Source organism: Colletotrichum abscissum (assembly GCF_030869225.1).
Source record: "Colletotrichum abscissum strain IMI 504890 chromosome Unknown Scaffold_19.1, whole genome shotgun sequence".
In the NCBI taxonomy this organism is placed as follows: domain Eukaryota; kingdom Fungi; phylum Ascomycota; class Sordariomycetes; order Glomerellales; family Glomerellaceae; genus Colletotrichum; species Colletotrichum abscissum.
The window spans coordinates 506,148-534,104 of NW_026850087.1; the positions used below are offsets into that span (position 1 = coordinate 506,148).

General features: G+C 54.1%; 12 protein-coding genes across 12 annotated transcripts; 9 read left to right on the forward strand and 3 right to left on the reverse strand.

Moving 5' to 3' along the window:
* Positions 1 to 2,353: 2,353 nt before the first annotated feature.
* CABS01_08478 (uncharacterized protein) lies at positions 2,354 to 2,617 on the forward strand (the record flags this gene model as incomplete). The annotated part of the gene is made up of 1 exon (XM_060541837.1): positions 2,354 to 2,617. A coding segment is annotated over one exon (264 nt), but the record flags the coding sequence as incomplete, so codon positions are not given.
* A 906-nt stretch (positions 2,618 to 3,523) lies between these two features.
* Positions 3,524 to 5,879, forward strand: CABS01_08479 (fungal specific transcription factor domain-containing protein; the record flags this gene model as incomplete). Its single annotated transcript, XM_060541838.1, has 3 exons — positions 3,524 to 3,572; positions 3,621 to 3,744; positions 3,797 to 5,879. 3 exons carry the CDS (start codon positions 3,524 to 3,526, stop codon positions 5,877 to 5,879), a joined length of 2,256 nt encoding a protein of 751 aa, XP_060401995.1.
* Positions 5,880 to 9,269: 3,390 nt separating this feature from the next.
* CABS01_08480 (E3 ubiquitin-protein ligase CCNB1IP1) lies at positions 9,270 to 10,693 on the forward strand (the record flags this gene model as incomplete). The annotated part of the gene is made up of 6 exons (XM_060541839.1): positions 9,270 to 9,346; positions 9,404 to 9,643; positions 9,697 to 9,818; positions 9,880 to 10,257; positions 10,312 to 10,335; positions 10,638 to 10,693. The coding sequence occupies 6 exons, from the start codon at positions 9,270 to 9,272 to the stop codon at positions 10,691 to 10,693; spliced, it is 897 nt and encodes a 298-aa protein (XP_060401996.1).
* Positions 10,694 to 11,054: 361 nt separating this feature from the next.
* Positions 11,055 to 11,525, forward strand: CABS01_08481 (uncharacterized protein; the record flags this gene model as incomplete). The annotated part of the gene is made up of 1 exon (XM_060541840.1): positions 11,055 to 11,525. One exon carries the CDS (start codon positions 11,055 to 11,057, stop codon positions 11,523 to 11,525), a length of 471 nt encoding a protein of 156 aa, XP_060401997.1.
* Positions 11,526 to 14,349: 2,824 nt separating this feature from the next.
* CABS01_08482 (GDA1/CD39 family protein) lies at positions 14,350 to 16,484 on the forward strand (the record flags this gene model as incomplete). The annotated part of the gene is made up of 2 exons (XM_060541841.1): positions 14,350 to 14,362; positions 14,434 to 16,484. 2 exons carry the CDS (start codon positions 14,350 to 14,352, stop codon positions 16,482 to 16,484), a joined length of 2,064 nt encoding a protein of 687 aa, XP_060401998.1.
* A 494-nt stretch (positions 16,485 to 16,978) lies between these two features.
* On the reverse strand, positions 16,979 to 17,596 carry CABS01_08483 (uncharacterized protein; the record flags this gene model as incomplete). Its single annotated transcript, XM_060541842.1, has 1 exon — positions 16,979 to 17,596. One exon carries the CDS (start codon positions 17,594 to 17,596, stop codon positions 16,979 to 16,981), a length of 618 nt encoding a protein of 205 aa, XP_060401999.1.
* Positions 17,597 to 18,205: 609 nt separating this feature from the next.
* CABS01_08484 (NUDIX domain-containing protein) lies at positions 18,206 to 19,368 on the forward strand (the record flags this gene model as incomplete). Its single annotated transcript, XM_060541843.1, has 2 exons — positions 18,206 to 18,330; positions 18,399 to 19,368. The coding sequence occupies 2 exons, from the start codon at positions 18,206 to 18,208 to the stop codon at positions 19,366 to 19,368; spliced, it is 1,095 nt and encodes a 364-aa protein (XP_060402000.1).
* Positions 19,369 to 19,588: 220 nt separating this feature from the next.
* CABS01_08485 (RNA polymerase Rpb8) lies at positions 19,589 to 20,102 on the reverse strand (the record flags this gene model as incomplete). The annotated part of the gene is made up of 2 exons (XM_060541844.1): positions 19,589 to 19,694; positions 19,756 to 20,102. 2 exons carry the CDS (start codon positions 20,100 to 20,102, stop codon positions 19,589 to 19,591), a joined length of 453 nt encoding a protein of 150 aa, XP_060402001.1.
* Positions 20,103 to 20,857: 755 nt separating this feature from the next.
* Positions 20,858 to 22,083, forward strand: CABS01_08486 (paxneb protein; the record flags this gene model as incomplete). The annotated part of the gene is made up of 2 exons (XM_060541845.1): positions 20,858 to 21,299; positions 21,371 to 22,083. The coding sequence occupies 2 exons, from the start codon at positions 20,858 to 20,860 to the stop codon at positions 22,081 to 22,083; spliced, it is 1,155 nt and encodes a 384-aa protein (XP_060402002.1).
* Positions 22,084 to 22,820: 737 nt separating this feature from the next.
* CABS01_08487 (tRNA intron endonuclease) lies at positions 22,821 to 23,702 on the forward strand (the record flags this gene model as incomplete). Its single annotated transcript, XM_060541846.1, has 1 exon — positions 22,821 to 23,702. One exon carries the CDS (start codon positions 22,821 to 22,823, stop codon positions 23,700 to 23,702), a length of 882 nt encoding a protein of 293 aa, XP_060402003.1.
* Positions 23,703 to 23,926: 224 nt separating this feature from the next.
* Positions 23,927 to 26,776, reverse strand: CABS01_08488 (uncharacterized protein; the record flags this gene model as incomplete). Its single annotated transcript, XM_060541847.1, has 1 exon — positions 23,927 to 26,776. The coding sequence occupies one exon, from the start codon at positions 26,774 to 26,776 to the stop codon at positions 23,927 to 23,929; it is 2,850 nt and encodes a 949-aa protein (XP_060402004.1).
* Positions 26,777 to 27,568: 792 nt separating this feature from the next.
* On the forward strand, positions 27,569 to 27,907 carry CABS01_08489 (uncharacterized protein; the record flags this gene model as incomplete). The annotated part of the gene is made up of 1 exon (XM_060541848.1): positions 27,569 to 27,907. One exon carries the CDS (start codon positions 27,569 to 27,571, stop codon positions 27,905 to 27,907), a length of 339 nt encoding a protein of 112 aa, XP_060402005.1.
* Positions 27,908 to 27,957: the final 50 nt, after the last annotated feature.

Here is a 27,957-nt window from a genome sequence, read left to right on the forward strand (position 1 = left end):
GTGTAGTGGAAGCAAGTCTACTGAGACTTGGAAGATGCACCTATACTTGAACGCTGCTATGACTTCTAGATAGCTTCACGACGCTTGCCGCGAGTTTGGTCGCCTTCGGGTCCTATAATGCGGCTTCCCATGACGAGGTTCACGATGAAACAATAAGACAGCCTTTCAGAGTCCGGCAAGCCGTTGATCAATTTCCTGCTTTTCGCTCGGTCAAGATGTCATCCCCTGATGGGCCGATGAGGGAGGGATGGTAAGCAAGCCGGCCGAAGTGAGATGCAATGAGCCGGTCCGCCAGTTAGAGCAGACCGGATCAGGACAGAGCAGAGGTGTAAGACATGAATTGATCAACCATATCGGACTGCTGTCGGGCTGCCGCATGAGGCCGAGAAGGTGTCGTCTCGTCTGTACATGGAAAACAGAGTCAGATGTCAAAGAAATTTGTGTCCCCTCACAAATTGGAGGCCGTCTTCTTTAACAAGGATGCGGGGACAGCTTGGAGAAGCAGGGGGGAGGAGGGGGAGGGGCTTTAGAAAGAAGGTGTACGGATACCCTGGATCGGCGGTGGTACCACCCTGTTTATTTCTTCCACACCTCCTCCCTTCACCACACGCCTCTACCACAGTAGGCGAATTAGCCTGGCACCCAATCTATGAGAGGAAGTCCATGGTGACCGGCTGTCAAGATGGAGAGGATGGATAAAAAATTGAGAAAAAAGAGCAGACAATGGAGCTTAGAGACAGGCTAAAAAGACTTGGTGTGCGATGCGCGTATGGATCTTGCTCCACATGTTCAGGACGGCTGCGGATATGCGCGGAGACGGAGACGGAAGGCCTGAAAGACACACCAAGGCTCGAAAAGAAAGGGAATAGAGGGTCGGGCAAGAGTCAAGAGCTTCGCGTTCGGCTAGAGCGGTACGGATAACAGCGCGCTGGTAAGGAATTCCAGACCGTGGTTATTGTCGTCGTTGAAATGAGGTGTAAATGCCATGGCTGAGGCGGGACTACATATTACCGGTGTGGCTGATGCTATTACCTTAGGTAAGCATGGAGAACCTGCCTCTTTTGACACGAAAGGGGAACTGCTTTCCTGCCTCCCTCACGTCGACGGTCGCACGGTCGCACACGTCCAGAATTCGAGAAGGAAAAAGAAAGTTGGAGATAATGGCCCGTGTCTACTACGTATATGTTCCTTACTTAAGCACTGCTAAGGTAATGGAAGGCATCGTGGGCATTCGCGGACCGCAAGAAAAGCAATAACTTTAGCTTCACGCGCCAGGGGTTCGGCCCCGCCCGATTGAGATTCCCCACCAGTCAGTGGCTGACGGCTGTCACTGGGCACTTCAACCTAAACACTACTTCACCCGCTTGCCGTCCAACGTGGAAGCCATTGCCACTTGCAATACGCACCTGACCGTGGATCAAGGTCCCAGGAACTATGTCTGAGAACGAATAAGGATCCCAGTAACCGTTCGGATGCCAGATGTGATGTGATGTGATGCGATGCGATGCGATGCGATGCGATGTTGCCTACAAGGTGTTTCTTATTACACACCTCCGTTTGGCAGTAAGGTACCTTTCCTTGCCTTACATTACCTTACCTTACTTTATGGATACATGTCTAAGGCATAGAAGGAAAGAGGTACCGAGGGTAAATTGATCACATCGGGTGGTGGACACGCGCAGTAGGTAATCACGGTTGCGAGCGGTACGTTCCCATCGTTGTCCCGTCTTCCGTACTGTCCTCTGAGTGGCCTGTCAAGCCCGTGGCCCGGTACGCTACCCCACTTTGACCCGACGTCCCCCCGCCCTCCCATCGCCGGTTTCCCCGCCCCCAGACCACTCTCTCACTCTCTCATTCACTCATTCACATTGCTTGCCCTCCCCCAACCGCCAAACTTTGCCTGTTGATTAATTTAACAATTTGCCCATCGGTCCGGACGACAAGACCAACCGTGTCCACCCATCCCTCCTGCGACTTCTTCGCTCCCATTTTTCGCAAATCTCCTCACAACGAGGTTTAGAGCCATTTGCGCACTGCAACCTTACCCCAATCCCCATATTTTCGTCCGTACATTAGCCCATCGTGCCGTGTCACCTGAGCTGTGTTGTTGGTGTCGCTAACTGCTGACTTGCTGTATCTAGCAAACCTGCATTCTCCCACCCATCCCATCTTTCACCAGCCACAGTGACACAAACCTGTCATCCCTCCTCATCCTCATCCTTCTCCACACTCTCCAGATTTTCTGCCCCAATCACAGATCGCCTTGATATCCAAAGGGGGTGTGTCTTTCGCTTCATCCTCCGCTTCTTCCTGCTTTGCCTACCAATGACTTCTACTACTATAAACCAACGATATAGCACTCTACCTACCAACAGTGATCTGCGCTGCTTTTACGCCTCTCCCACCATCTGAACTCTCTGTACCACGGTGCCTGTGTGCCTGTGTCGGCCGCTCGGTAGTGGCCTTGGCCACGATCCTCAAGCCCCTGGAGTCCAAGACACCGCCACGAGGCTTCCCATCATGCCGTCCCACTCGAATCTCTGTGAGGCCAGGTCCACCACTCAGCGTTGCGCTTCACTCAGACCAGCGAGTTGTCGTACCTCATCTTTTGGTCTGATGATATAGTGTCTGGCCTGCCTAGGTATCGTTCCCGTCCCTCCGGAATTTGGCCCTCTTACGGTCCCGTTCACTCTCATGATCCGTCCACGCCCCTCCTCCAGGGATTCTGGGAGAAGAAACCCCGGTCAGCGTTCCTGGCACTAGGTGCGAGTCTACGGCTCCACGCTGAACCTCGCAGGTTTGACTTTGACCACCTCTTCGGCTCGTCGCCTCCAAGGCTCCAACACGCCCATGTTTGTACACTCAATCCACTTCTCTCGGTTCCCCTCGTCCTAGCTCATTCTGCCCTCTGCCTCTTTCTCTCACTCTCTCTCTCTCTCTCTCTCTCTCTCAAGAAATAGCCCACCAGCCGCCTCTTTCACACACCATGAACATATGCAATCGACATTCTACAGATGTCACCTCGCTATGGACCAGAGACACTCTGAATCTGGATCAAGCCCCCCTCCATTGTGAGCCCCCCAGTCACTTTCTTGGCCGTCTAGCCTGGTTTGGTTCCGGCCGGCCAACCCTAAGCTCAATTGCCTGTCCATCTTGCTTCACGTAGCCGACACGGCATTGAGGTTCCATCGCCTCTTTTCCCTCTCATTCAGTGCACCTCGAGACCCATGCTGCTTTTCCCCACACCCAGTGTTGCCGCGCCGGGTCCCTCGAATGGTTGCCGTGCTCGGGAGGGTACTTCATTTTGACTCTACTCAACAACTCTCTCTTCCAGTTTGTATTTAATGTCTGCGTCTGCGCCAACCTTGTTGACGAACTGATCTGTGCGTCTGGATTTCCCGCAAAGACAAAGATAGATCTTTTGATCATCTCAACGCCTCTTGACAGAATTACCCGAGGCTCTTGCGAATTATCTCAGCTTCTCATCGGCCAGAGCAACTCCATCTTCTCGGCAACCGCGAACATGGCTCCGTCCATCTCAGTACCCGCTCAGGGTGGAATGTTTCACACCTGTGAGTCTCTTTGAGCCGTGATTGTCTTCTCCAACTCACACCATCCAGTCCAGGGCGTGACGCCACGGAAGCAGACGTCAGAGTCGCAGGAAGGCGGCAAATCGACGAGCTCGTCAGGCTCGAAGAGAATCACTACCCCACATGCTTGTGCCGAGTGCAAGAGACGAAAGATGTACGTTCCGCTCGGCCTCTCTTGACCCGATATCATCTAACCTCTTTGACAGCCGCTGTGATGGCCAACAGCCATGCGGCCAATGTCTCTCAAGCCGGGCTCCCAAGCGCTGCTTTTATGACAAGCACAGACAGCGCGTCATTCCGTCTCGCAAGACGCTCGAGGCACTCTCACAGTCTCTCGAAGAATGCCGCTCTGTGCTCAAGCGTCTTTTTCCCCATCAAGACGTACAATCGTTACTCCCATTATCTCGCCACGACCTCCTTGGTCTCCTTGAACACCCGGTCCTGGATACGCCAACCGCGCTACCCTCACCGCCTCTCAACACCTCCCCCCTCTCACAAGAACTAGACTCCCCGGTTTGCTCCGGCTCCGAGCGGGGCTTCTCGAGCCTCGAGCTCATGCCTGGCCGGGACACCGAGTGGGACGAAGAACGCCGCGTACGCGATCCTATCCCCATTGAGGCCGACGATGTCAACGCCCTCTCGCTGTCCGTGGACCGTCAATCGTCATATCTCGGCGCCTCTTCAATCAAAGCAGCGCTCATGTGTCTCATGAAGGTTCAGCCGGCACTTCGCAACGCGCTCACCACGCCGCTCCAGAGCGCCGAAGTCACACACAGCTTCCCATCTATGCGACAGAGAAGCGCCGTGCCCAAGGATACCCAGCGCATCCCGTGGTCATGGAAGGGCCAGACGCTCATTGATGCTTACTTCAAACGCATTCATGTCTTCGTTCCCATGCTGGACGAGGCCGCTTTCCGAGCCGATTATCTGGAAGGCCAGCGCTTTGATGCCCCCTGGCTAGCATTACTGAACATGGTCTTTGCTATGGGCAGCATTGTCGCTATGAAGTCGGACGATTACAACCACATCAACTACTATAATAGGGCCATGGAGCATCTGCCCATGGATGCCTTTGGCAGCAGCCATATCGAAATGGTACAAGCCCTCGCGCTGATCGGAGGCTACTATCTGCACTACATCAACAGACCCAACATGGCCAACGCTGTCCTTGGCGCGGCCATTAGAATGGCAAGCGCCCTCGGCCTTCACAGAGAGAGCCTGGCGCAAGGGTCCAGCGACATTGCCGCCGCCGAGACCAGACGCCGTACGTGGTGGAGTCTCTTCTGCCTCGATACATGGGCAACAACAACAATGGGACGACCCTCGTTCGGCCGATGGGGCCCTGCCATTAACATCCGGCCGCCAGAATTTGGAATCAGCCAGGGCCGGGACTCTGCGCAGCACGCCGGCATCTTGCCCCTCATCGAGAATATCAAGTTCTGCAAGATTGCCACACAGATCCAGGACCTGTTGGCCATTTCGCCCCTCCTCCGCGCAGAAGACCGCTGCAACCTCGACGGGCAGCTGGTCAACTGGTACAGCAGCCTACCGTGGCTCCTGAGAACGACGGACCCCTGCGCGGAGCCGTTGTACATTGCCCGATGCATCATGAAGTGGCGATATCAGAACCTGCGGATGCTCCTCCACCGACCCGTTCTGCTGAGTCTGGCTAGCAACGGCTCGCTGTCTCACGTGGCCGAGCAGGACGTCACGGCCATTGAGACGTGCCGCGAGCTCGCGAAGCAGACCATTGAGGATATTGCCCGGGAATGGACTCGCAACCAAATGTCTGGATGGAACGCTGTGTGGTTCCTCTACCAAGCGGCCATGATCCCACTGGTCAGCACGTTCTGGGAATGGAATAGCCCGCGTGTGGCCGACTGGCACCAGCAGATCGAGACGATCCTCGACCTGCTGGAGGCTATGGAGGACTGGTCATTGGCGGCGAAGCGTAGCCGAGAGGTCGTGTGGCGAATGTACGAAGCCTCTCGACAGCCGTCGATGCGGTCAGAAAGCCCTCTGCAAGGGTTGGCGGGCGAGCAAGGGATGCTGATGGCGGAGGCGGAGCTGCACATGTCACCCATCGGCCTGGAGCCGGAAGGGATGGGCATGATGGGCATGCTCGATCAGCATGGACTATGGGATATGGACGGCATGTATTGGGGCCAGGGTCCTGACCAGGCCGTCGACTTTTCCCCGTACAACGTGAGCGAGCATATGATGCATATGGACTACGGTATGATGGGCAGCCAGGTAGCCGGCATGGAGGGCGGCTTCTTCGTCCACTGATGTGTCACATTAGGGATTTTGCTCTGGCTTTGTTTCTCTGGTACATACTTGGATCCTGATGCTGGGATTGGGACACTTGGCGGAGGGCGTTATAGGCCGAAGCCAGAGACGCTGTACATAAGCTCGCATGCCCAAAAAGGTGAGCCAAATAGTGCTCGGAGTTTCTTGGAACGTACGCCAGTCACATTGACGGGGCCAAAAAGAGGAAAAGGGGGAGGGTGGCGGGCGCGCCTGAAAGCATGGAAAACGGGACATGATGGCAGCGAAGATTACTGGAAACGCCCCGAAATGACGATGACGATTTTACGTATGACCTGCAATCAAACGAGACCCCATGAAGAAAACAAACTGTGACAAGAGACAGCCTGGAGCTCACTTTAACCCCGGGCTCACTCGCCGGCCCGCCGTTGGCAACAATGACATCGACCACGTGTGTTTTTGCCATGCGAGGAGCTACTCTGGAGTGCCGGCAAGGCAAGACTGGGCCTCGTCGGCCGGTCCTACGATCCTCATGAGCCCCTGCGTGGCCGCATAACTTTACGTCCTGCTGCGGCCATGGCAGGCACATGGCTGTAAAGAGGCCTTGGATGCGAGTGATGTGCAGAGTCCTACGTACCGCGAAGTCATGGAGCATTATTCAACTTTCCCATCCTTGAGAAGCGGGAGGTTGTTCCATAACAAGATGTGCTCCAGAGCATCAGCGAATTATAAGTCTGCTGACGAATAGCAGGAGCTTCACCTACCCCTGAACAACACATAGCGCAAGTGTACCTTACCTCGGGTTGCACAACTATGACAGGGCACAAAGGAGGGGACTTTTTGTTACTCATTTCAAGCATAACGTCGCGATCGGGAGAGCGGGCGATCATGCCATGGCGTCGGCCGGGACGAGGCTGGCTGGGAGGTGAGTGGTTGGAACGGAGCAGGATGGTTCGTCAAAGGTTCGTCAATGGTGGCCATTTCTCTTAGCGTCATGCTCCCCATTCCTCAAAGAGAAGCTGAGGGTTCATGCAGAGGTTAGAGCTGGAGAGGTTGAGGTTGAGTGAGGTTTCCATGATCCGAGGTAAGGTGAACCAAGCTAGGATGAACGCGCAGATATCCGAGAGGACCCGAGTTGCGATTGGGCGGGTAAATGGGATGGTGGAGGTGTCAAGGATGGCCTCTCTGGGATGTCGGCCCGCAGAGAGCAGAGTTACCCCTGTTCTGTACTCCCCCTCATAGACGCCACGCACCCCACACATCCAGAATCATCCCATGATCCTTGTTCTAGTCCTGGTTCTTCTGTCTTCTCTGTAGTCCCTGTTTTCCCCTACCCTCTGGCGCCTCACATGCCTCGCTCTTCCTTTTATTTCTCATTGTACCTTGCCTGCTACGCCACATAACGATTCTACGGTGATTTGACAATGTAGGCGATCGGCAGAGACCCTTGTCGCCGTGGTGTTCTTCGTCTGTCCGGGGAAAATAAGATAGTGTTGAATATTTAACGAGATGCCACGCTACTGGATGGAGCCTTTCCAGCGCGAAGAGCCTTATAGTGCGCGACGAGCATGCCTCTATCCTTGTTTTGAGGACCAGCTTTGTCTCACCGTTGGGCAAGAGCAGAGACATGAAAACGCGTATCTGTACGATGAGCGAATCATAAGTCTTGTTTGCTAGAGAATGCCAGGAACATTTCACTAGGAAGAGGACCGTTAAGCTCAATGATGCTCGTATACCGCTGCCAGGCCCTTTCTGGCTCAAATGAGTCTCATCAGAGGTTGACGTACTTGACAAGGGGCTTCTGCAGGAGTGTGGCGTCGAGAGAGACGCCCGACGTCCGTCATAACAGATGCCGAACCCAGTCATTCTGTACTCCACGGCAATTCAATAAGATATATCTTGAGGTTGTACACAATGAAACCTGACATTACACTCTGTGTCTAGTTGCCGCGACTCTCGCTTCTGTGACGTTTGTGTGCCTTCAATTGAAGACTATACCACAGTACACAAGGGTTGCGGTGTTACATTGTAGGCCAGGATGTAGCCTTCTTCTAGATTCTAGACTCCCAGTGACTAGTGTTCTTTGCCAATTGAGCCGAGAGACTTAATGCTAGGGCGCCAGGACACGATGTGACTCGGCCGTCCCACCACGAATAAGGCTTTGCTGATCTCTTGACACCGGGCCTAAGTCCCCGATGGCACCGGCGTGCCAATAGCCTCGGTCGACGGGATGCGACGAGGCATACGAGTCATGCCTCCAGCGGGCGGTGCGACCACCGGGTCATGCTCTGCTCAGAATTAGCGGAAAACACCGAGGCTCAATATTGTCCCTTCGGACTCCTCGAAGTCTTGGTGAAACTCATTGGGGACCACTGAGCTACCGGTAATTAGACGAAGTAGAAAGCGAAGCAGAATTCTGGTGACACTGCTTCATGCATGTCTCATCGTCGACACGGCCACAGCGGCGAAAAGTGCCGGCCCCGCTGATTCGGTTAACTGTGGGTCACCCAAACCCGGCCGATAGACCGAGACGAAACGAACCGCACTGCGGGGATTGGGGGCCGTTGGGATGCGCCCCACTCCGGTGCAGTCGGGCTGGGTCTCCCACCGGCTCCGGCAGCCGACTTTCTAGATGCTTTCCTCAGCTTCGAAAACAGACGATCGGCCTCCTATTCGCAACATTATTCGTTGAGAAACAAGACAAAGGCGGCAGTGTTTCCATCACTTCAAGGGCAAGCCCGTCAGTATCGTAAAGTGAGTTCAAGCGATGTTGATAGGCCAGGCATCTCATTTCAATAGTTTGTGACCCATCCCTCTTCTCTCGCGGAAGAGTCACGGCCATATCGTAGGCGGGTATCTACTAGCATTTACTCGAGGAACGACGAGGCAGGAGCATCTTCATAAGTCCATGGTGTAAGTACTAGGTACGTGCCTGCACCAAATGAAGGTGGGTAATTGTGGTAGGTCCTCGCCACCTTCCTTACCTTAAGGTACCTTACCTATCGTGAGGGCGGACCTCACTTATCAGTTTGCGCACGCGGAGAAATATCGGCCAGCGCACTGCCCTACGAGTAGGTCAAATGAGGAAAGTACCCCAGGAAGGCTAAGTCCAACATCAATGAAATTCTTTACCCGCAACAATGGCATCCGTTCTTCTCTCGAACGCTCTTGAACTACCGATACCTTTCACCTCTGGGAAGTTCTTTTGAGAAAGATCCGAGATAGAATCGAACCTAGTCCTCTGGACAGGCACTCGCACTTTGCGAGCGAATCACGAAAATCCATACTCTGTCTTCGAAACAACTACTCGATACATCGCGGCGGTGAAAAGCCAGACCAGCATCGAGGTTCCCCAAACGTAGCAAATCCTACAGCCTCCCCTTAATCCAACGGCCAGCATCAGCGTTGGCCATGGAACATACTCTTAAATGCAACGTTCTCAAGTGTCGGAAAGAGCTCAGTGACCAGGCCTTGGTCACCACGTGCAGGTGAGTAAGATATCCTTGAGCAAATCAAGCAGCCGCTAGCTAACTGAACCTGTGCAGTCACATCTTTTGTGTAGACTGCTCTAAGCGTCATGGCTTGACGGGCCAAGCTCAGGTTCGCCGCAAGTCGTGCCCGGCTTGTGAATGCCAGCTCAACAATCCAGACGACGCTGTGGTGACCAACTTGAACCTGACCGAAGACTACAAAACCAGCGTTCTCAGCGGGCTGAGCCCCAACATAATCATGGAATGTGCAGGAAGGGCTCTGAGCTTTTGGGCCTACCAGACAACCCAAGAAGTGTGAGCTGGTCCCTGTCCCAATTCCTTCGGCATTGGTCACTTACCTAGCATAGTATATACCAGCGCTATCTCGAAAAGACGCTGACGGAGAAGCTGAAAACCCTAAACACCAAATTCGAAAAGACGGTGGGTGATGCGAATGCCGACATTTCGAGTCTCCAGGAAAAGATGCGAGGTACGAAACAACAGCGTGGCCGTCTTTTGAGGTCACAGACAAGTTTGCTAATTTCCAGTAGCTCTCTCAGTTGACTACGACGACATGCGACGGAAACACGAAGAACTTGCGCGTTCCTACCAAGACAAGTGCCGCAAGCTCACACAAGTTCAGGAACTCTACGACAAGGTCAAGCGGAAAGCCGAGTTGGGACAGATGGAGGCGGCCGCCTCGGATGCAGTTGACTCCAACCTTCAATACGACTTACAATTACCGGCTTTTGAGTTTCCTGAACCCGCAGCGAGGCAAAACATCTACGAATCGCAGTCGCAGTCTGCGTACAACAATGCACATTCCTACGTCGGGCCGGAAAGGGGACATCGAAGACCTCTTGCTGGCGGAGGAGGTTCCGGGCCGCTTCGCGACGACAGAGCTTGGTCAAAACCAGGACCTGCGCAAGGTAAGCCGGATATTATTAACATGCGACGAAACTGCACGCTGAAAAAATGCGAAGGCGGCATCATGAGCACCCCACGAGGTACACCCCGAGGACATGGCAGTGGCAGCCATGAAAGGTTCGGGCTATCGATTGCGTCCGGGCTGGGAACGGGAACGGGAACACCAATGCCTCGCGGTCCCTCGGGGAGCCTCCCACTTGCAAGACACCCGCCCATATCGCGTGGGCGAGGTCTTGGAGTTGGCCTCTCTTCCGGTATCCGGACTGGTCATACCAGTCACAGTAGTCATGGCTCTACGGGACGCGACGAAACGGAGCCATATTTTTATCGTATTTCTTCCATCCTTCGCCTCTGAAACATCGCGACTAACGACTTGGGACAGCAGTCAAACGTCCAGGCCTTGCTCCCGCAGCATTTGGCCATTTGGCGGACCCGTGACATGGGCCATGATTGTTCTCTTCGAGAACAGATGCCTTTGTTGTCTAGACACGTGTTTGGAGGGAACAATAGATGGAGAAGTTGCAAAAGGAATATGGACGATAGACGACCCACATATTTGTTTTCAACATGAAGGCTCTTGTTCAAGAGTTTGAAACGAGGTCGAGACCTTGTTCGAGGATGGGCCACGAGTTGTAGCCAAAGTAGCAGGAGCCTTTGGGTACGGAGATGTGACTTATATCAGGGGCGATGACGGTAGGCGTTTGACAGTCCTTTGGTAATTGATATACGCATATCAGTCTTGTCTTTAGTCGATTTGAGTTGCTGAGCCTGCCAGCGAGAACTCGGTACACTGTCAGTCATGCCACGATTCGGCCGACCAAGGTCCATCAAGAGATACAGCTCAACTTCGTCGTTGTCGCGTGTGGGCGAAGAGCGTTACATCGAAACTGGCCAAGAGAGTCCCAAGACTATGCCGAAGAAACGGAAGAAACTGCAAAAGTTCAACAGACCTCGCGCCAAGAGCGGCAGCAACGGCGATATGTTAGGCGGCAGATGGCTACAAGCAGCAGCGCAACGATCGGTGCAGTGGTGGCGACAGTGCAGAGGTAGGAGACACAGCCTGGAAGCACGAAGACAGCAGAAACCTCGACTACTAGTTTCGTCACCGATGCATGTCGACAGCAGTCAGACGGCCTTGGTTTATAGCGCATTGCCTGTTCTCCCGGAGCTGGGATCCGGGCCACCGCATAGGCGCAAGCTGGGATTGCAATGGGAGGCGTTGGGGAGTCATCCCATCTGGAGGACAGGTGAAAGCCAGGACGAGCGTTGACAGTGGGGTGAGGGGTCAGCGACGGATGATGCGCGGCGGGAGGGCGGATGCCATTCGCTGCAGCCCCGGACGATGGTGTATGACGTTGGTGCTCAACATCGGCGCTCGGTGGTTTCAGATATCAAAGCGGGCGGGAACAAGACACAAATCCAAGGAGAGTTGGTGATGCTGGTAGAGCAGACGGGATGTTGAGACGAAAGAAGGCTATAAATGGGAAGTTAAGCACAGCGTGATATCATTGGGGGCGGGGGTGGGTCGACGAGCTGCCCCTTGCAAGCAGAAGTGATATTGACTTGGACTTGGAGAGCTTCATTCGACCCAAGTATTGTAGTGTACAATATGTTGAGTGTGATACGGAGCCATGTTGTTCCGGGGGACACTTGAGAGCCTATAAATCAATCCCTTTGATAGTCACGAGGAAAAAGAAAGAAAGCGAATAGCAAAAGGAAGAAAGTCTCGACTTGATACATGCGTGGCGGTTTGAAGACAAGTTGCCATACATGTACGATGGACCCCGCAACCATGTGGTTTATTAGATTGTGCACCAATTTCAAGATGGGAAAAGAAAGAGCAGAGAAGGGAATAAGAAATTATCTCGGGCCAAGGTTGCGATAGCAGACGGGGCAATCCTCGTCGTAACCGTGGGCCGGTTAGTTTATTAGTTGCGTGATGGCCTGCATGCATCCCTTGGCACTGTCTTGAAGCACTGTGCCCTGCATCTGCACAACTCCGCTCACTCATAGGACTGCAGTCAATAAGGTCACGAGACTCGTGGTTGGGGGGGGGGGGATATATCTCTTGCACCTGGTGGACATGTGATGAGGTAAGCATAAAGTTCGGAACCGTGGGAACGACGGTTGCAGAAGGAGCTTCCCAAATTGCGTGCCTACCGGTAGCCTGCCATGCCTGCCTCAAGGTGCGACGAAGTGCAAGTAAGGTACATCGTACGTGGCGAGCACAGTGTGCTCCGTAGTCGCGCCGTGGCATTCCCGCCTGGCCAATCTGACACGCCAAGTCAGGGGTCCAACCAAGTTCTGCAGTCCGACAGCAGGGGTACCTGCTAGTGAACTCACTAGCCCAGTGAGCAATCCGAAGAATTCTCACGGTGCACGGGCCAGAGGGAGGCGACGATGGCGAGTAAGGGACCACGGCACGCCCGACCGGCGACACTTGCACTGCAATGGACGCTGCAGCGTGCACAGTGGCGCGCTGCGCTGGATTAGTGCTTGCTACTGGTGTGGTCCCCCAATTCTTCCGAGGCTTCTTTTCCTTCCATTACGCGCCGGCACGGTCCTTGAGTCGAGGGAGAAGGAAGTGAGGGATAAAGTCGATGGCCCGCGGGTTGATGGTCCCTATCAGTGAGAAACCTCTAGTGTATCTGCAATGCTGCATAACAGCTCTGGGCGATGATCAAGGGAGGACACACAAGATAAGGTACCTTGGCAGTTGGCACCGTGATTTCAGCGCAAGTATCCGTACATCGAGATGCAGAAACCCCCGAGAGCATTTCCGTCCAACCTTCCATTGGGTGCTGTCACGGCAGGTACAGTGTAGCCCTGGGCGACAGTACCTAAAGTATCCGGCAGTCGAGGGGAAAAGGCACGTTCCCCCGAGGGCACCAATCATGACCAACAATCAGACGGTTACGCACTCCCTCGTTTGAAGTCAAGACCGGCGCAGACACACAGCCAGACGGTTTGCCATCTTTCAACTCCCGTCACCTCACCTTTAGGACTAGTGTTGAAAAGGGTAGCCAGCCACTATTCTGTAGTCTCAGTCTGTATGCTGCCTGCAGGCACTGAGGCACCTTGGGTGCTTGGCTAATCCTCCAAGGTAGGTAAGGTACTTAAGCAAGTGCCCGACACAGTGCGGAGACCTGCTCTAGCCTCCAGCTTCCATTGGCTATCCATGTTTTTCTCGCTGATAAGACATGAGATAACAGAAACCACCTACCTTTACAGTGTGCGTGGATGCGTAATCTCTGGCTGAATGCAACCCTGTCCCGTCATTCTGCCACCCTGTCACCTCAGTAATCCCATTCCCAGAGGGACCAACTTATACCAAGGCGTGCCAGCCCAGGCCCCAACACGAGCCACACCCCCTGTCTCCGTCTCCCGTCGTCGTCTCCGTTTGCCTACTGCGTATGTCTGTTCACCCACTCACCTACCGCGAGTGCGTCTGCGTCTCCATCAGCTCCCTCCACTCCAGAGTCCCACCCCCGAGTCCTAGAACCACGTCTCCAGACTTCTTTTCTCTCCCCGTCCCTTCCATTTGCCTTGGCCGTTTATTCCCCTGACGCCAGTAATCAATCGAGCAATCAATTGCCAACCTTCATTCTCCAATCTCTCCTGTCCAATCTCCAGGATGACCGACGCTCGCTTGAATCAATCTTAAACGACAAAACTCTCTTGAAATCAGTTTTCTGCCGCTGCGCCCTGCCTTTACGACTACCCAATTGTTTTTCAACTAACCCATTCCGTTGCCAACACCTATCGTCCTCTACGCGAACTCTGCCCACATCGCCGCGAAACACGACGATCCTCGATTGCGACTGGTCTTGTTGTAGGCGTTTTCGAAATCCCTCGACCTTGACCACCAAGGGAGCAAATCTCGAAAGAACAAACAACCGACTCAAATCGATCAAACGAACGAGTCTCAAGGCGCCGTACCACCACGCTTACTCGACCTCGATAACGACTCCTCTGTCATCAGCCGGGTTCCCTTCGCCCATGCTATAATCCCGCCTCGCCTTCTGCCTTCTGCAACCTACCCACGCCAAACCTGCCGCAAATAACCCGCAGCTTGACTGCGCCAGCTGCTCCTCATGGGGAAAAAATGTACGCTCATAGAAAACATCGCGTTTGACATTATACTGTGCAACCAGCTGACTCAAGTGTTCACTGAATAGGGCGATATGGAATCATCTTTGATGCTGGTTCCTCGGGCACACGCTTATACGTTTACAAATGGAAGGATCACGCCAAAGCCATAAAGCATGCCACTGTGGAAGAGCTTCATAGTTTGCCCAAGATCAAGCTGCAGACGAGCGAAAAGATTCGCCCTGGCGTGTCCTCCTTTGCCGAGAAGCCAGAAGAGATCGGTCACGGACACCTGGAATCCCTCATCAACTTGGCCCTAAAGGAGGTTCCCGACAAGAAGGTTGCCGACACGCCCGTCTACCTCATGGCTACGGCCGGCATGCGTCTCCTTCCCGACCACCAACAAAAGGCTCTCCTCCGCAACATGTGCTCCTACCTACAACAAAACACGCGATTCTCGCTACCCGACTGCAATACCAACATCCAGGTAATCTCTGGGGAGACTGAGGGTCTGTACGGCTGGCTCGCTACAAACTATCTGCTTGGCGGTTTCGACCACCCCGACAAGCACACGCACGGTAAAGGCCACCACACATACGGCTTTCTGGACATGGGAGGTGCCTCGGCGCAGATTGCGTTCGCGCCAAACAGCACAGAAGCTGAGAGGCATGCCGACGATCTAAAGCTTGTTCGCTTGCGCACCCTGGACGGCAGCACCATTGAGCACAGGGTCTTCACCGCCACCTGGCTTGGCTACGGCGCGAACCAGGCCCGCGAGCGTTATATCGACAAGCTCAAAGAACAGTACGGCAAGCCCAACGACCTCGAGCTACCGGATCCGTGCCTCCCTGCGGGCTTGCGAACAGACGTCAAAGGCGACCCTGTCGAGGCTGAGTCTGTGGGCAAGGAACTCTCCCTACTCGGCACCGGTCGATTCGACGAATGCCTGCGCCAAACCGAGCCTCTACTTGGAAAAGACACTCCGTGTACAGATGAGCCTTGCCTCCTCAACGGCCAGCACGTACCAAACATCGATTTCGACGTGAATCACTTTGTCGGTGTCTCGGAGTTTTGGCACACGACCCACGGAGTATTTGGAAAGGGTCACAAGACGGCATACGACTTGGCAACATACCAGAAGAACGTGGTGGACTTTTGCACACAGAATTGGGTGGATATCGAATCCAAGATTGATGCGCGAAAGAAGTCTTCTGCCCAGAAAGCAAAGAATGCCCAGGAAGCCTGCTTCAAGGCGTCCTGGCTCATCAATGTCCTTTACGAAGGAATCGGCATCCCGCGACCAGGACTTGAACATACGCCGCAACCCGGTCTCAACGTCACGAAGGGTACCCTGGAGGAAGCCAAGGAAAAAGGGTTCGTCGATCCCTTCCAGCCAGTCAACGAAATCGATGGCGTCGAAGTCAGCTGGACCCTGGGTAAGATGGTGCTGTATGCCGCCGGTCAAGTTCCCCCCTCAGGAAGTGCCCAGCCGGTTGGCTTTGGAAGCAACGTTGCCGGCGCGACCGACTTTGAGCCCGCGGGATCCAAGTTTTCCCCTATAACGATCGGAGATAACGATGACGACGACGATTGGGATGCTGATGAGCTCCTGGACAAGGCGAAGACGAAATCTGGATCTGGTCTCCTGGCTTTCATCCTGGTTCTGGTTGTCTTAGCCTTTTTCCTGCGCAAGCGAGACCGCCGAGCACGATGGTTCGGCAAGGTTGCGTCTGCCGTTCGTGGAACGAGACGTCCGGGCAGTCCTCGCAAGTTCGGGCGGGGCTTTTCATTCACCAACAAGCTTTTCGGACGGTCATCGGCAACCTACGAACGAGTTCTTGAAGAGGGCGATGCCGATCAGTTCGAGCTAGGCTCCGTCGACTCTGATGAGAACGAGCACTCTGACAGCAGCGAGGGCTCCAGAGCAGGTCATTCTTCCGGCCTTGCCACCCCGAAACTCAACATTGAGCGATTCGACGACGCTCGACCAACCTTTTCGATGGACCGCGGTGGTTTGGCAGTGAGAACGGAGAGCAGGGAGAGGCTGGTACCAAGTCTGGTGAATGCGGGACGTCGCAGTCGCGCTGGTAGTCCGACACGACTGAAGAGTCCGCTTATGAAGCCCTTGGATGAGGATTAAGTAACAGAGATGCCTGCTATACGCAGTGTAAGATTATGTATGCCTGCTAGCGACTGGATGGGGATATTACCTGGGTGTTTTTTTAATTCTTCTTGTTCATTCTTCTGGAGACGGCGTTTATCAGGCATGATGGATTGGCCCAGCATCAAGGCCCCTCTGGGCTTTTCGGAATGGAGGCAGTTAACGGCGTTTCATCACACGGGAAGTGTCACCGGGCCGCTTTAGACGAGAGATTGTTTTTTTCTTTTGGGAGGCATTGCATGGCATTGAGCTGTCGCAGATTTGTTTGTTCCTCTTCTGCGTTGGGTGTTGTACAACGCCGAATCGCCAGTCCTTTCCAGCCCAATTTTTCATACAGATGACAATGAAGACTAGACCGCGTTTGTCTACGTGTCTTGAACATGAATTCAATGAAATCATCTATTCGGGTATCAGATTAAAAGTGCTATGTACTAGGTAAAGAGGAACATGTGAGCAAATGGCGGTGGGCATCCTTAGTCTTGCGGTCTTTCGAGGAAGCTCGGATCGGACCGCACGCGACTTTCAAACTTTTTCCACCACTCTTCAAATGCCTTAAGCGGGACGACTTCGACACCTCCCGGCCCGGCCGTGCCGCTGAAGCTCGCGAGGAAGTTGAAGGCGTTTTTGATTATGTTCTGCGCCAGAAGCTGCGTGGACGGCTGGGAGGAAGCGTTGGAGGAGGAGGAGGAGGCCTTGTTGGCGGAGATCTCTTGGATGCGGGAGAAGACGGACTCGGCGGGCTCGACCGAGACGCCAATCATGACGCTGGGGTCACCGCCGTTGTTGGCATTGCTGCCGGCGTTGAGTTTAAAGGTTGCGCTTTCTTTGCCGCTGCCGATGCCGCCGAGGAACTTGAAGTTTGGCGTCTGGCCCGTTGCGGTGGCGGCGGCGACATCGGCGGCCGTGGCAAAGTAGATTGCGGCTGCGGTGTCGGGGGGCAGGACGATGCCTGGGAGGAGCATGACTGTGATGTGGGAGAAGGGTCTAGCAGCGGAGATGGAATAGAGGAAGGAGGTTTCCGAGGGCGCCGATGTTGGGTCCGTCAGCAGGGGCTGGCCGGCCGGGACGATGCCGAAGAGTGGGCCGGACATGGCGGTGGACGCAATGATGACTTGGATGATGTGGAAGGCCGTTTGATAGCGTCCCGTGAACGACTCGGAAAATCTGGTTGAAGAGGGTGAGAAATCGCTTTGAAGCTTTGAAGCAAGTAGCTTAGCTTGTTGGCTGTATATCAAAGAGATGATTACCAGCGTACTTATACAAAAACGGGAGCTTCTCGGAGGGAGACGAAGTTCTAGGCTTCAGTGCTTGAGGACTTTGCGAGAGAATGAGGTTGGCGATGAGGTGAGCAGCACCGGGTCAAGTACAATTATTGTCGAACTCCAAGGTGGGGGGAGGGGCAGCTGCATTAGGTCGTGGAGGAAGCCTCGAGACGATGGAAGAAGCCTCGATAACACTAGCCAATCATATGCTTGTATCGGATCCGCTACCCGGTTGACGGATATACCCTTACTCTGTACTTGCCGTTGCGAAGTCCGACTCGAGGGGTCCAAGATTTTGATGCCGGTTCTTATTGCTGGACACACGTCACTTCCGGCATCGGGGTCAGACTTATATGCATCTCGACGTCGTTTCGAGATCCGGCTGCACCTTATTCTAGACCACGCCTTCCTCGCATCTTTCAGAGCACACAACAACACATGCTACGATCGTCATTGAACCTCGGCCGGATTTTCACCCAGTTGCTTCTCAAGACGACCAAGAGAACATACTCTGACAAGATGAAGACCTTCACCAACATTGATCTCATCGACCAGGTCGACTCGTGAGAAACACTGACACTGAGCATATTGTACCCCGAGGCCGAGCCCCCGCAGCTGACCCAGGATGCAGATATCCGTACAGGCAGCCCCAAGTCAACACCCCCAATGCTGAGACGTTTGGCTCAGTGTACACTCTCATTTTCAAAGACGAGCAGGGCGATGTACCTCTCGGATACGTCCTGCCAAGGGTGGTCGACGAGCTGCTCAAGGTACCCGAAAGCATCAAAGGGGAAGTCCAAGTCGACTCGGAGAAGCGCACTCTCAGAGCCTTCCAAGGGCCAACGTTAGAAAGCCGCAGCAAGCTGGCGGCGGACCTCTCTGAGTACTGGAGAGCCAACGACACCTTCCCCATCCTCCGGGGTTGGCGCGACGAGCTGTGGCCCGTGTACGGCCGCAATGGCGAACTCCTTTTCGACATTGAGAGGGCCGCCTCAGGATTGTTCGGTGTCATGCGATACGGCGTTCACTTGACGGCCTTTGTGCGTGACCCGTCAGCGAGCCACGGTATCAAGATCTGGGTTCCGCGTCGCTCTCCGACCAAGTCAACCTTCCCCGGCATGCTGGACAATACCGTTGCCGGCGGACTTATGACGGGGGAAGACCCCTTTGAGTGTGTCATCCGTGAGGCAGACGAGGAAGCCAGCCTGCCGGAAGAGATTGTTCGCCATCAGACCAAGTTTATTGGCGGCGTCACGTACATTTACATCACCGAGGCAGAGGCGGGCGAGGAAGGGCTGATTTATCCCGAGGTTCAATGGATTTATGATCTCGAACTACCCGCAGACGTTGTGCCGCAGCCAAAGGACGGCGAAGTCGCCGAGTTCAGCCTGTGCACGGTCGAGCAGGTCCGCGAAGGACTCGCACAAGGCGTATGGAAGCCAAATTGCGCGCTGGTGGCTCTCGACTTTTTTATCCGCCGGGGTATCTTGACTAAAGAGAACGAGCCCGAGTACGATCAGATTGCGCAAAGAATCCATCGACGAATGCCGTTTCCTGGGCCGCATAACCAGGACCCGTCTCTAGGGGCTATGGATGCTTGAGCCAGGACTAAAGTTCCGAGATCCGGGGAATATCACGAACAACCTGGCTTGCTCTTTCAAATATTTTTCCTGACGCCTTTAACTCCGGTGCCCATGCTCTTGCTGTATAGGGCCATACAACTTCTGTACAGCCTTTTGTAGTACCTCACTTTTATGCGCGCCAGAATAGAGAGAGTAAGCGTTGGAAATCCCATTGCGAAAAGTTCCAGTATCTTTTCAATCATTTCTTGATAAGCAGGTAGACGTAGTCGACTCTCAGCGGGGTCAGCTTCTTGTAGGGGCCTTCGAGGGACATCAACAGGCCTCCGAATGAGACGTAGGCCTTGCTATAATTGCAGCACGGTCAGCTTCTGCGCGGCGCACTCGATTCAATGCGGGAACACGAACATAGTTTGACCATCGTCGGCGTCCTCGAATTTGTAGATCTTGCCGTAGCAGACGTAATCGAACATATCAGCCAATGACGGCTCACGGTCCTGGGTGCCCTTGGTCACGTCCCGCCATCCCTTCTCGTCGTCCTTGCTGCCATCGTGGGCCAGAGAAGTCGCCAGAACCACGTGCAGGCTGTCGGAAACGGAGGCAGAGAATAGCTCAATGTTGATGTCGAGGGTCATGAGCGTCTGGTTGTCGGTCGAGGTGGCCGAGATACGGGCGACTCTGTCGTACTTGGACTGGTCGTAGTTGGTGACCGTGAAGGACTCCTCGAAGAGGGTAACATCGCCGCTGCCAGACATAATTGCTGTATAATTTGGTGTGCTTCTCCGAGGTGAATGGTACGAGTAATTCGCGGTATTGTCGTCGGTTGTTGCGAGGAAGATAACAAGGTCTTTCGTTCGGAGGCGCAAAGGCTTGAGGATCGTGAGCGACGGCAAGTGACTTTCGAGATGTGGTGTGTGAAGCTCCGGCCGGAAAGGTAAAAAAAATAAAAATCGAAGAGTGATTGAGTTAACCGGTGTAGTGTGCAATCGGACGAGGGGCGCGTCGGGTTGGGAAGCATAATTAGGTACCTGACTGCGACCAGTGGGGCTTAAATTTTTGTAAGGTAAGGTACCTAAGTGAATGCAACAACCAACCCCCACCTGCCCTCTTCAGTGGAGGGGACTGAACCTGTATCTGATGTAATTAAGTTACTGGTTACTTTCTTCACGTACCAGCACTTCCACGGCGCTCTCAACTATATCCAGGTCAGGTATCTGAGTGCATATAGTTTCATTTTCGCTGAAGTACTGGTGAGTAATTTATCCCAGTAGTGCAGTATCAGAAGCGGCCTCTGGATTGTTGTCTTATACACACTGCCAGTGAGTCAAAATCGGAATCACTTCCACTTTCATGAGAATTTTATGTAATTTATTTGGGCAACATTTTTCTAACACAACGGTAGGTGCCACAACCCAGCTGCTTCCAAGTCAAGAATCTGCCCGGTACTGCATATTTTCGAGCAGTATTAGTCGCGAACTTGTAACTCAGTGTCTCAAGCACACCTGGCACCATGTCGTTCAGGAAAAAGAACGTCGTCCTGGGGCCATCCACCAGAGGTCCTGTGAGAGAGTCCATGGCTCCGAAGCAGGAAGCTCTACCACCGGCTGGGACTCGTTCATCACCCCTTGACGGCCGTCCTACAACCTCCACCGGAACGGCATCACTAGACCAACTCCTGGCAGGACACGCAGGGCTACCGCTTGGCTACAGTATTCTTGTAGAGGAGTCTGGAACGACAGACTTCTCGGGCGTACTTCTCAGATACTATGCCGCCGAAGGTCTCGTGCAGGGCCAACAAGTACACGTGCTTGGCCCAACGGACGCGTGGAGAGGAGAGCTTCCAGGACTTGGCAAAGCCAGTGGCTCAAGTAAGAAGAAATCGGCGTCAGCATCAGACGAGAAGATGAAAATAGCGTGGAGATATGAGAGCCTTGGCAACAATGCCGGACCAAGTACGTTTCTCCCGAACCACATGGAACATGGAATGGCCACGGACACTGACCTAAGATGAACAATCTTCTAGGGACGAACAACAACGGCCTAGCAGGGGCTGCCGAAGTTTTCTGTCACTCTTTTGACCTCGGGAAACGTCTACAGCCTGGTGACATCAAGGGCGAACTGCATGCGACCCCATCGACTGCTGCCATGAGCTGGCTCCACCCATCGGGTTCAGGCAGCTCTTCCCCTCTAGACACATTTATCAGCAACGTCTCAGCAAAGCTGAAGGCATCACCGCCCGGTGCTATCCATCGTATCGTAGTGCCGAGCCTTCTGTCGCCCGCACTCTATGGTTCCTCACTCTGCCGTCCGGCGGATGCCCTGCAATTCTTGCACAAACTGAGAGCACTGCTGCGCCAGCACGAAGGGATTCTGACGGCTATGATCTCGCTGTCTACCTCGTTATTCCCGCGATCGACGGGATTTACACGATGGATGGAGCTTTTGTGCGATGGAGTGCTGGAAATGCTGCCCCTCCCGAGAAAAGTGCACATCGAGCCCAATACCAAGTCCGAAGACGTCGTGCAAGGTATGCTCAAGGTGCATAGCCTCCCTGTTTACCACGAGAGGGGAGGAGGTATAGAGGGCCAGTCTTCGCGGGAAGACCTTTCCTTCAGAATGAGCAGCTCAAGTGGGCTCATTGTGAAGCCTTACGTTCTCCCGCCTTTGTTGGATGAAGGGGATGGGGGCCAAGGAGCCAAGGCAGAGGGGAAGAAGGGGGAGAAGCTAGACTTTTGAGTATTCGATGGAATGAATGACTGATTGAGTTGAGCTTATAATAATATGAGGCTGTTTCAACCTACCCATGATCCAGCGTCCCCAAGCCTATCAGTGAATGTCCTGATATACTACGAAGGTTCGCCCTACCCGTACCTCAAGGGCTTGATCCTCGAACTCGTAGTTTCTCTCTGGACCAAAGTGTCGAAACAGTGGGATTATATGGCAGAGGTATCTAGTCAACAGTCAAATTGTTTGAATTGCGAAACGGTAACTTGCAAGTCGAAAGGCAGGTATAAATCCTAGCCTTCTCGACGTTGAAGAGTACAAACGCACAGCCACAGCGCCACGCTATCTTACGGAGCATACAAAACACCTCCAGCACCACCGTAAGAGTCAGAGGGGTTCTGCCTCACCGCCCGTCTCCACCACTGCCAGCTCCATAAACCTCAATCCTACGAATTTTTCCAACCATGCTTCCTTCTTGCCTCCGACAACCACGCATCAGGGTAAGTCTTATGAATTTCCTACCATTTTTCAACACCTCCCAAAGCTCAATGATTAAACAACCCAATCTCAATCAATCTGTCAATCCACTGACACTCTGTGACGAAACTATCATTTTAACGAGATATGATTATGTGGCTTTCAGCACTGTTACTAGCTTTTTGCATGCAAGCTCTTCCAGCAGTAGCTAACATTCTTCTCTCAGACACAAGGACAGCAAGGTCGACCCAAAAAGGTCCGAGGCAAGAACAATGGCAGCAGCATTGGAAGACCCTTCGGTCCCTCCCGTGCGCATCTCCAAGATCGCAGATCGCTACCTCGTCTTCGACGCTGAAGATGTGGCCACAATTAGGCGCAGCCACAACATCTGCTCCGTTCTGGTGGGAACGACCCCGCAGAACCCAACACAAAACGTGTTTCTCAGTCTGCCGCTGGAGTTGCTACCCGAGGAGGCCAGCGTGCTCATCGAGAACAAGGTAGGCCGCCTCGTCGAAGAGGCTTCGCATCACCTGTCGTCCCTACGCTCTCCGGACAAGGCCACCCGCCAGGCCTACATTGCACTACTGAAAGAACGTCGAAGCAAGGCGCAGAAGCTGCTGGCAGAGGATCAGGCCAAGAAGGCAGCTACGGAACAGACGCGGAGGAACAAGGGCGCCAAGTCGGCCGCGGCCCAGCCAAAACCTGGTTCCGAGGTGGATGATTCTCTGTTTGGAAGTGCCGTGCCAGACAAGAGCTCCAAACCCCGTGATGGCGTGGATGCCAAGCCGTCCGTGGCAGTCACGCCGACAACCAGCGAAGGTCTCGTGCCTTTAGGCGAAGTTGAGGAAACAGTGCCTCAACCTCTCGCCGGGCCGTTGCACCAACACTTGCAGTCTAGAGGATACTTCATGACTCCTGGTCTACGTTTTGGCGCTGATTACAGTGTATACCCGGGTGATCCATTGCGGTATCACGCCCATTTCCTCGCTACAAACTACGATTGGGATGAGAAGATACCGATGCTTGACATCGTCGGCAGTGGCCGTCTGGGAACTTCAGTGAAGAAGGGCTTTTTGTTTGGCGGAGAGGTTCCCGACGTCAACGGTGGTACGAAGCATGTGCGCGCATTTTGCGTTGAATGGGCAGGAATGTGAGCTGGAATTTGGGCCACACGCCTGAATGAACGTGACGCTCAGCGCTAAGCCTAGATAACTAACCTATGTAATACCAACAAGATACCCCTATTCCGTGTACCTCAATGAAATGACTATGCTACAAACCGCCCCCAAACGCCGAAAATTTCCCAATGTTCTGATATCCCATTTTAGCAAGTACAAACGTGCTTCTTCGTAGACGCCCTGCCATTATCAACTTAACCCTAGGGCACGTAGATCCTGCTGAAGCTGATGACCTCCCGACGACAGCACACACATTTGTCAAAGTTGTTCATAGCAAGTGACACTCGGCAGTCGTCGCAAAGACTCAAGCACCGGCAGGGCCAGACTATGATGGTCCGGGGAGAACTCTGGCAGACAACACACTGCGGACCATCCGGACCCAGACCAGCCGCCCCTTCTGCCCATGTCGATGTCCCGCGATCCACGGAAGTCGAGAACTGGGAGCGCCGGGACAGCAGCAGCTGCTCCAAGCGTTGAACCTCCTCGTCTGGTGTCATCTTGACCGGCCGCGTCGTGACACGATTTGGCTGCCCGTTTGGCTGCAGTATCCGAGTTCGCTGTAGCTGCCGTGACCTGAGATACTGAGATCGTGTCACGATTCTGTCACTACTCAAATGCGCGGCCAACGCATGCGCCTCTTCCCTCTCTTCGGGGTTGCTAGGGTGTAGCAGGCGTGCCAGATCTGACAGCTGTAGTGAATCCTCCAGGACCGGTGTGTGCTCGCGCGAAGCCCATGACCTAGACTGCGTGGGTGTTCTCTGCCCAGCGTCTTCCGACTCCCAATCGCTGTCGCCGTTCGTGCTGAAAGAAACGACGCTCGTCGTATCATCATCATCATTTGCTGCCAACGGTTGATACTCTCCGCTGTTATCTGCCGAACCCCACCATCCACCCTTCAGCCACCAGCCGTACAGCTTCGAATCGAGGTCGGCCTCGTCCATGGGAGCCCAGTTCTGGTTTCCCCTCCATACTTGCTGTCGGAACTCGGATTCGACATCAACGCTGTCGGTCAGTGGAATGTTCATGGGTGACTCGGCGGGGCCTGCAGGTGCTTGAGAACGGCCGGCACTATCCTTGGCATTCGAGTTCCTCAAGTCGGTGGCAGCCTTGGGCCGGCGAACGATCCAGAGGAGGAGTTTCGGGTGCCGTAAGCCAATCTTGGAAAGTATTTTCAGCATAGTGGTAGCCCACGTCCGGAAGATCAGTCTGTTGATGTTCATGATGAAGTCCAATGCCATCAACCATCGGCCACTCCGCTCCGCAGCGCCAACGCCGTCCCGTAATCTTCGCTCCCCAGACCGTGATTTGGGCACCTTTTGAGCCGCGCGTTCGCGGGCGTATCCATTCTTTGACAACATGTGGTCGTCCCTGACCGGCACTAGACCAATCGTGCCAATAGCATCATAGTGAGAGTCAGGAGCGCCGGCTCCAATCCACTGGTTTCGTAATTCTTCAAGCTCGCGGTACCTCTCTTCCTCAAGCCACGTGTGCGGTCTCATTGTGACGTCTCTGTCTTCGTTTAGGTAGACGGCTTCGCTTGCCATGGTAATAGCCCCAAAGCCGGTCCGAAGCAAAGCGGTGTAAAAGTCCATTTCCATAGTGATCCGAATGTCGGATAGAGAGAGGTTGGCTTGCATGTTGGCGTGGGCTTGTGCCAGCCGCTCGCGAAGGCTCAGCCTCTGTCCCGATTGACCCTCTATTGGCGTGAGAGCCGCCAGACCGAGAGCGAGCAGGTAGATGAAGAAACAGACCAGAATGCCGCCTAGCACAAGAACATGAGGGATGAAGCCGATGATGCAGACTGTCGGAAATCTGAGCAGGCCTTGCTTCGCAGGATCATCCAAAGAGAACGTGAAAGCACTCCAAAGAATGCTTGCCATGAAGCATAGGCCCCAGAATCCGGTGCTGACGAGTCGGAATTTGGCTTGCAGGTTGAAGATGCCTAGCAAATGGCTGGTAATATGGCTCATGGTTGAAAAAAAGGCAACAAGTAGAACCTCGGGTGAGGTGTTAACCCTTCTGAGAATCATGGAGCGACTGATGGCTATGCTGCTGGCGCTCGTCGAAGCAGCATCTGCCACTTGAGATTGGGTAAACAAGCCCCAGCCAAGTTGGTTGCTAATAGCAGCATCCGCCTCGGCAAAGGCAAGGGAGTGTTCGAAAAGTGTCATGCCCGTCTCGGCAGCTAAGGGTCGGCCCTGCACAGCACACGATACGGTCTCCAGGAATTGACTCAAACAAAACGTTCCGAATAGCGGCCACAACAGAGACAGAGATCCCCTCATGTCCTGCGTCGCGTCATTGGTATCTGTCGGAATCATACCTACAGCTACGCAGGACGCTTCGTCTGAAGCCCCCAACAACAGTGCCGAACTCATGGTATGGAGGAGACCGCCGGCTTGTGAGAACATGAGCTCGGAGCTCTTGCTTGTGTTTCCCCAGCGCATTTCGGCAAAGTCAGGAGATGTTTGGCACTGGATTGACCGCAGTAGGCCGCGCGCTTGTACCAAAAATAGAAGAACGGGAAGGCCACGCAAGGCCAGTCGAATTGGCAGAGTGAGTCGCAAGCGTCGCCGAGTAGCTGCGAAGATGTGCGTGCGGTTGAGGACGATTGCCATGGCGATACAGCAAAGCGCCCACTTGCTTGTCGCATAGCTGAAGACACTACCTAGCCCTCTTGCGCCCTCCATGGTGAACTTTGGAGAGGCCAAGACAGCATCTGGATCAACCGGAATAGCAGGCCCAGTTCCGGGAAGATGGCCTATGGGAGGAGGTATATTCATATCGAAGGCAGCGGTCGTAGCCGCGTCGGTAGTACGTAAGATGCCGGGTCCCGTTGCTTCTGGAATGACTCTCTCGAGGGAGTCGGGAATGGGAAGATAGGCCGTGAGCTTTCGCACCATCCTCGGGCCAGCCCATACCAGGTCTTCGAAGGAAGGAGCCAGCTTGGTGATGTTTACGGCGTATTGAACCTGGTGGGCCGTCCACAGCGAGAGGTTCTGCCACACCCCTGTATTTTCCAGAGTAGGAGGTGGATGCAGATTGTCCATGGTCACCAGGAAAGGGTTGGTATTCAGGCCAGATTATACAAAGGCAGCGGCAGCAGCCTTATCGCTCGGGGCGGCTGGGAGTGTCGCGGTTCGGATCATAGGCAGTGACGTCGAATGCGGGAGAACATTATGCGGACAGCAGGCACGAGGAGGTGTTCGGCTGACCGGGTCTCCAATAAGGTAGCTGAGGACGGCCAATGTCAGGAACGGTCGTCGACTAGGCAGGTGGTCGTCGATGGTATCTCGCGGACGATCGGGGCCCAAGGTCGATCAAAGATGGCTCGTCAAGAGGGCAAGGACGGTGGGGGTGTAGAGATGGATAAGGACGGAAGCTCGGATGGGATGGAGGGATGTTGTCGCATGCCCGCGAAGCTCACTGATCGCTCCAGGTCTCTCCACTCCTTAGCGCCGTTCTCTGACGGACAATAGCGAGCCCAGAGCACCGAGGAGCTGGAAGCCGGGGCCCGAGTGCTTACGAGAGACGAGCTAAGGACTTCCTCAGAGCGACGACTGCGCCGCCGAGGTTGGGGTAAAGTGGGTACCTGACAAGCATCCATGCTCAACCTTGAAGGTATCATCAACAACCTGGAAGGTCTATACGGAGTAAACTTCTAGGGAGTACCGCTATGATGTCCTTTCCTTGCCAGGCGGATAGATGTCTCAATACAAAGCAAGGCGGTCACTTTGAAGTGAGCTGGAACAAGAACAGGCAACGGCCATAAGCAAACCTTTTCGGGATAATCTGTACTGCATTTACAGCTCACTTGCTCATTTCTCAGCAGGCATATCGCGATGAGGGAAGTTCTATTGCCTCCCAGTCTACCATCGAATGAACAGACTTCACCAGTTCTTGCTAAACATATCTGTCACCCCTCATCTATCGAATCAAGCTCTCAATGTTTCTTCATACATGGAGCTGGTATCTTTTGTCGATTTGGCCGCAACGCCTGTTCTCGACGTAGTCCGTATTGTGAGCACCGGTCACGAGTATGGCTATGTGTAGAGGGCTCGGCGACCGTCATTAATCTGACAATTCTGCATGGGCTCCCCGAGGTGGTCTTGCTTTCACCTGCCAGTCTGCCAAGATCTTCATCCTCCTTCGTGATCACTCGAGTGCGAATCACCCGATAAAATATGCCGAGCTGATGCATGACAACGCATGCTTCAGTTTTCGACGCTCA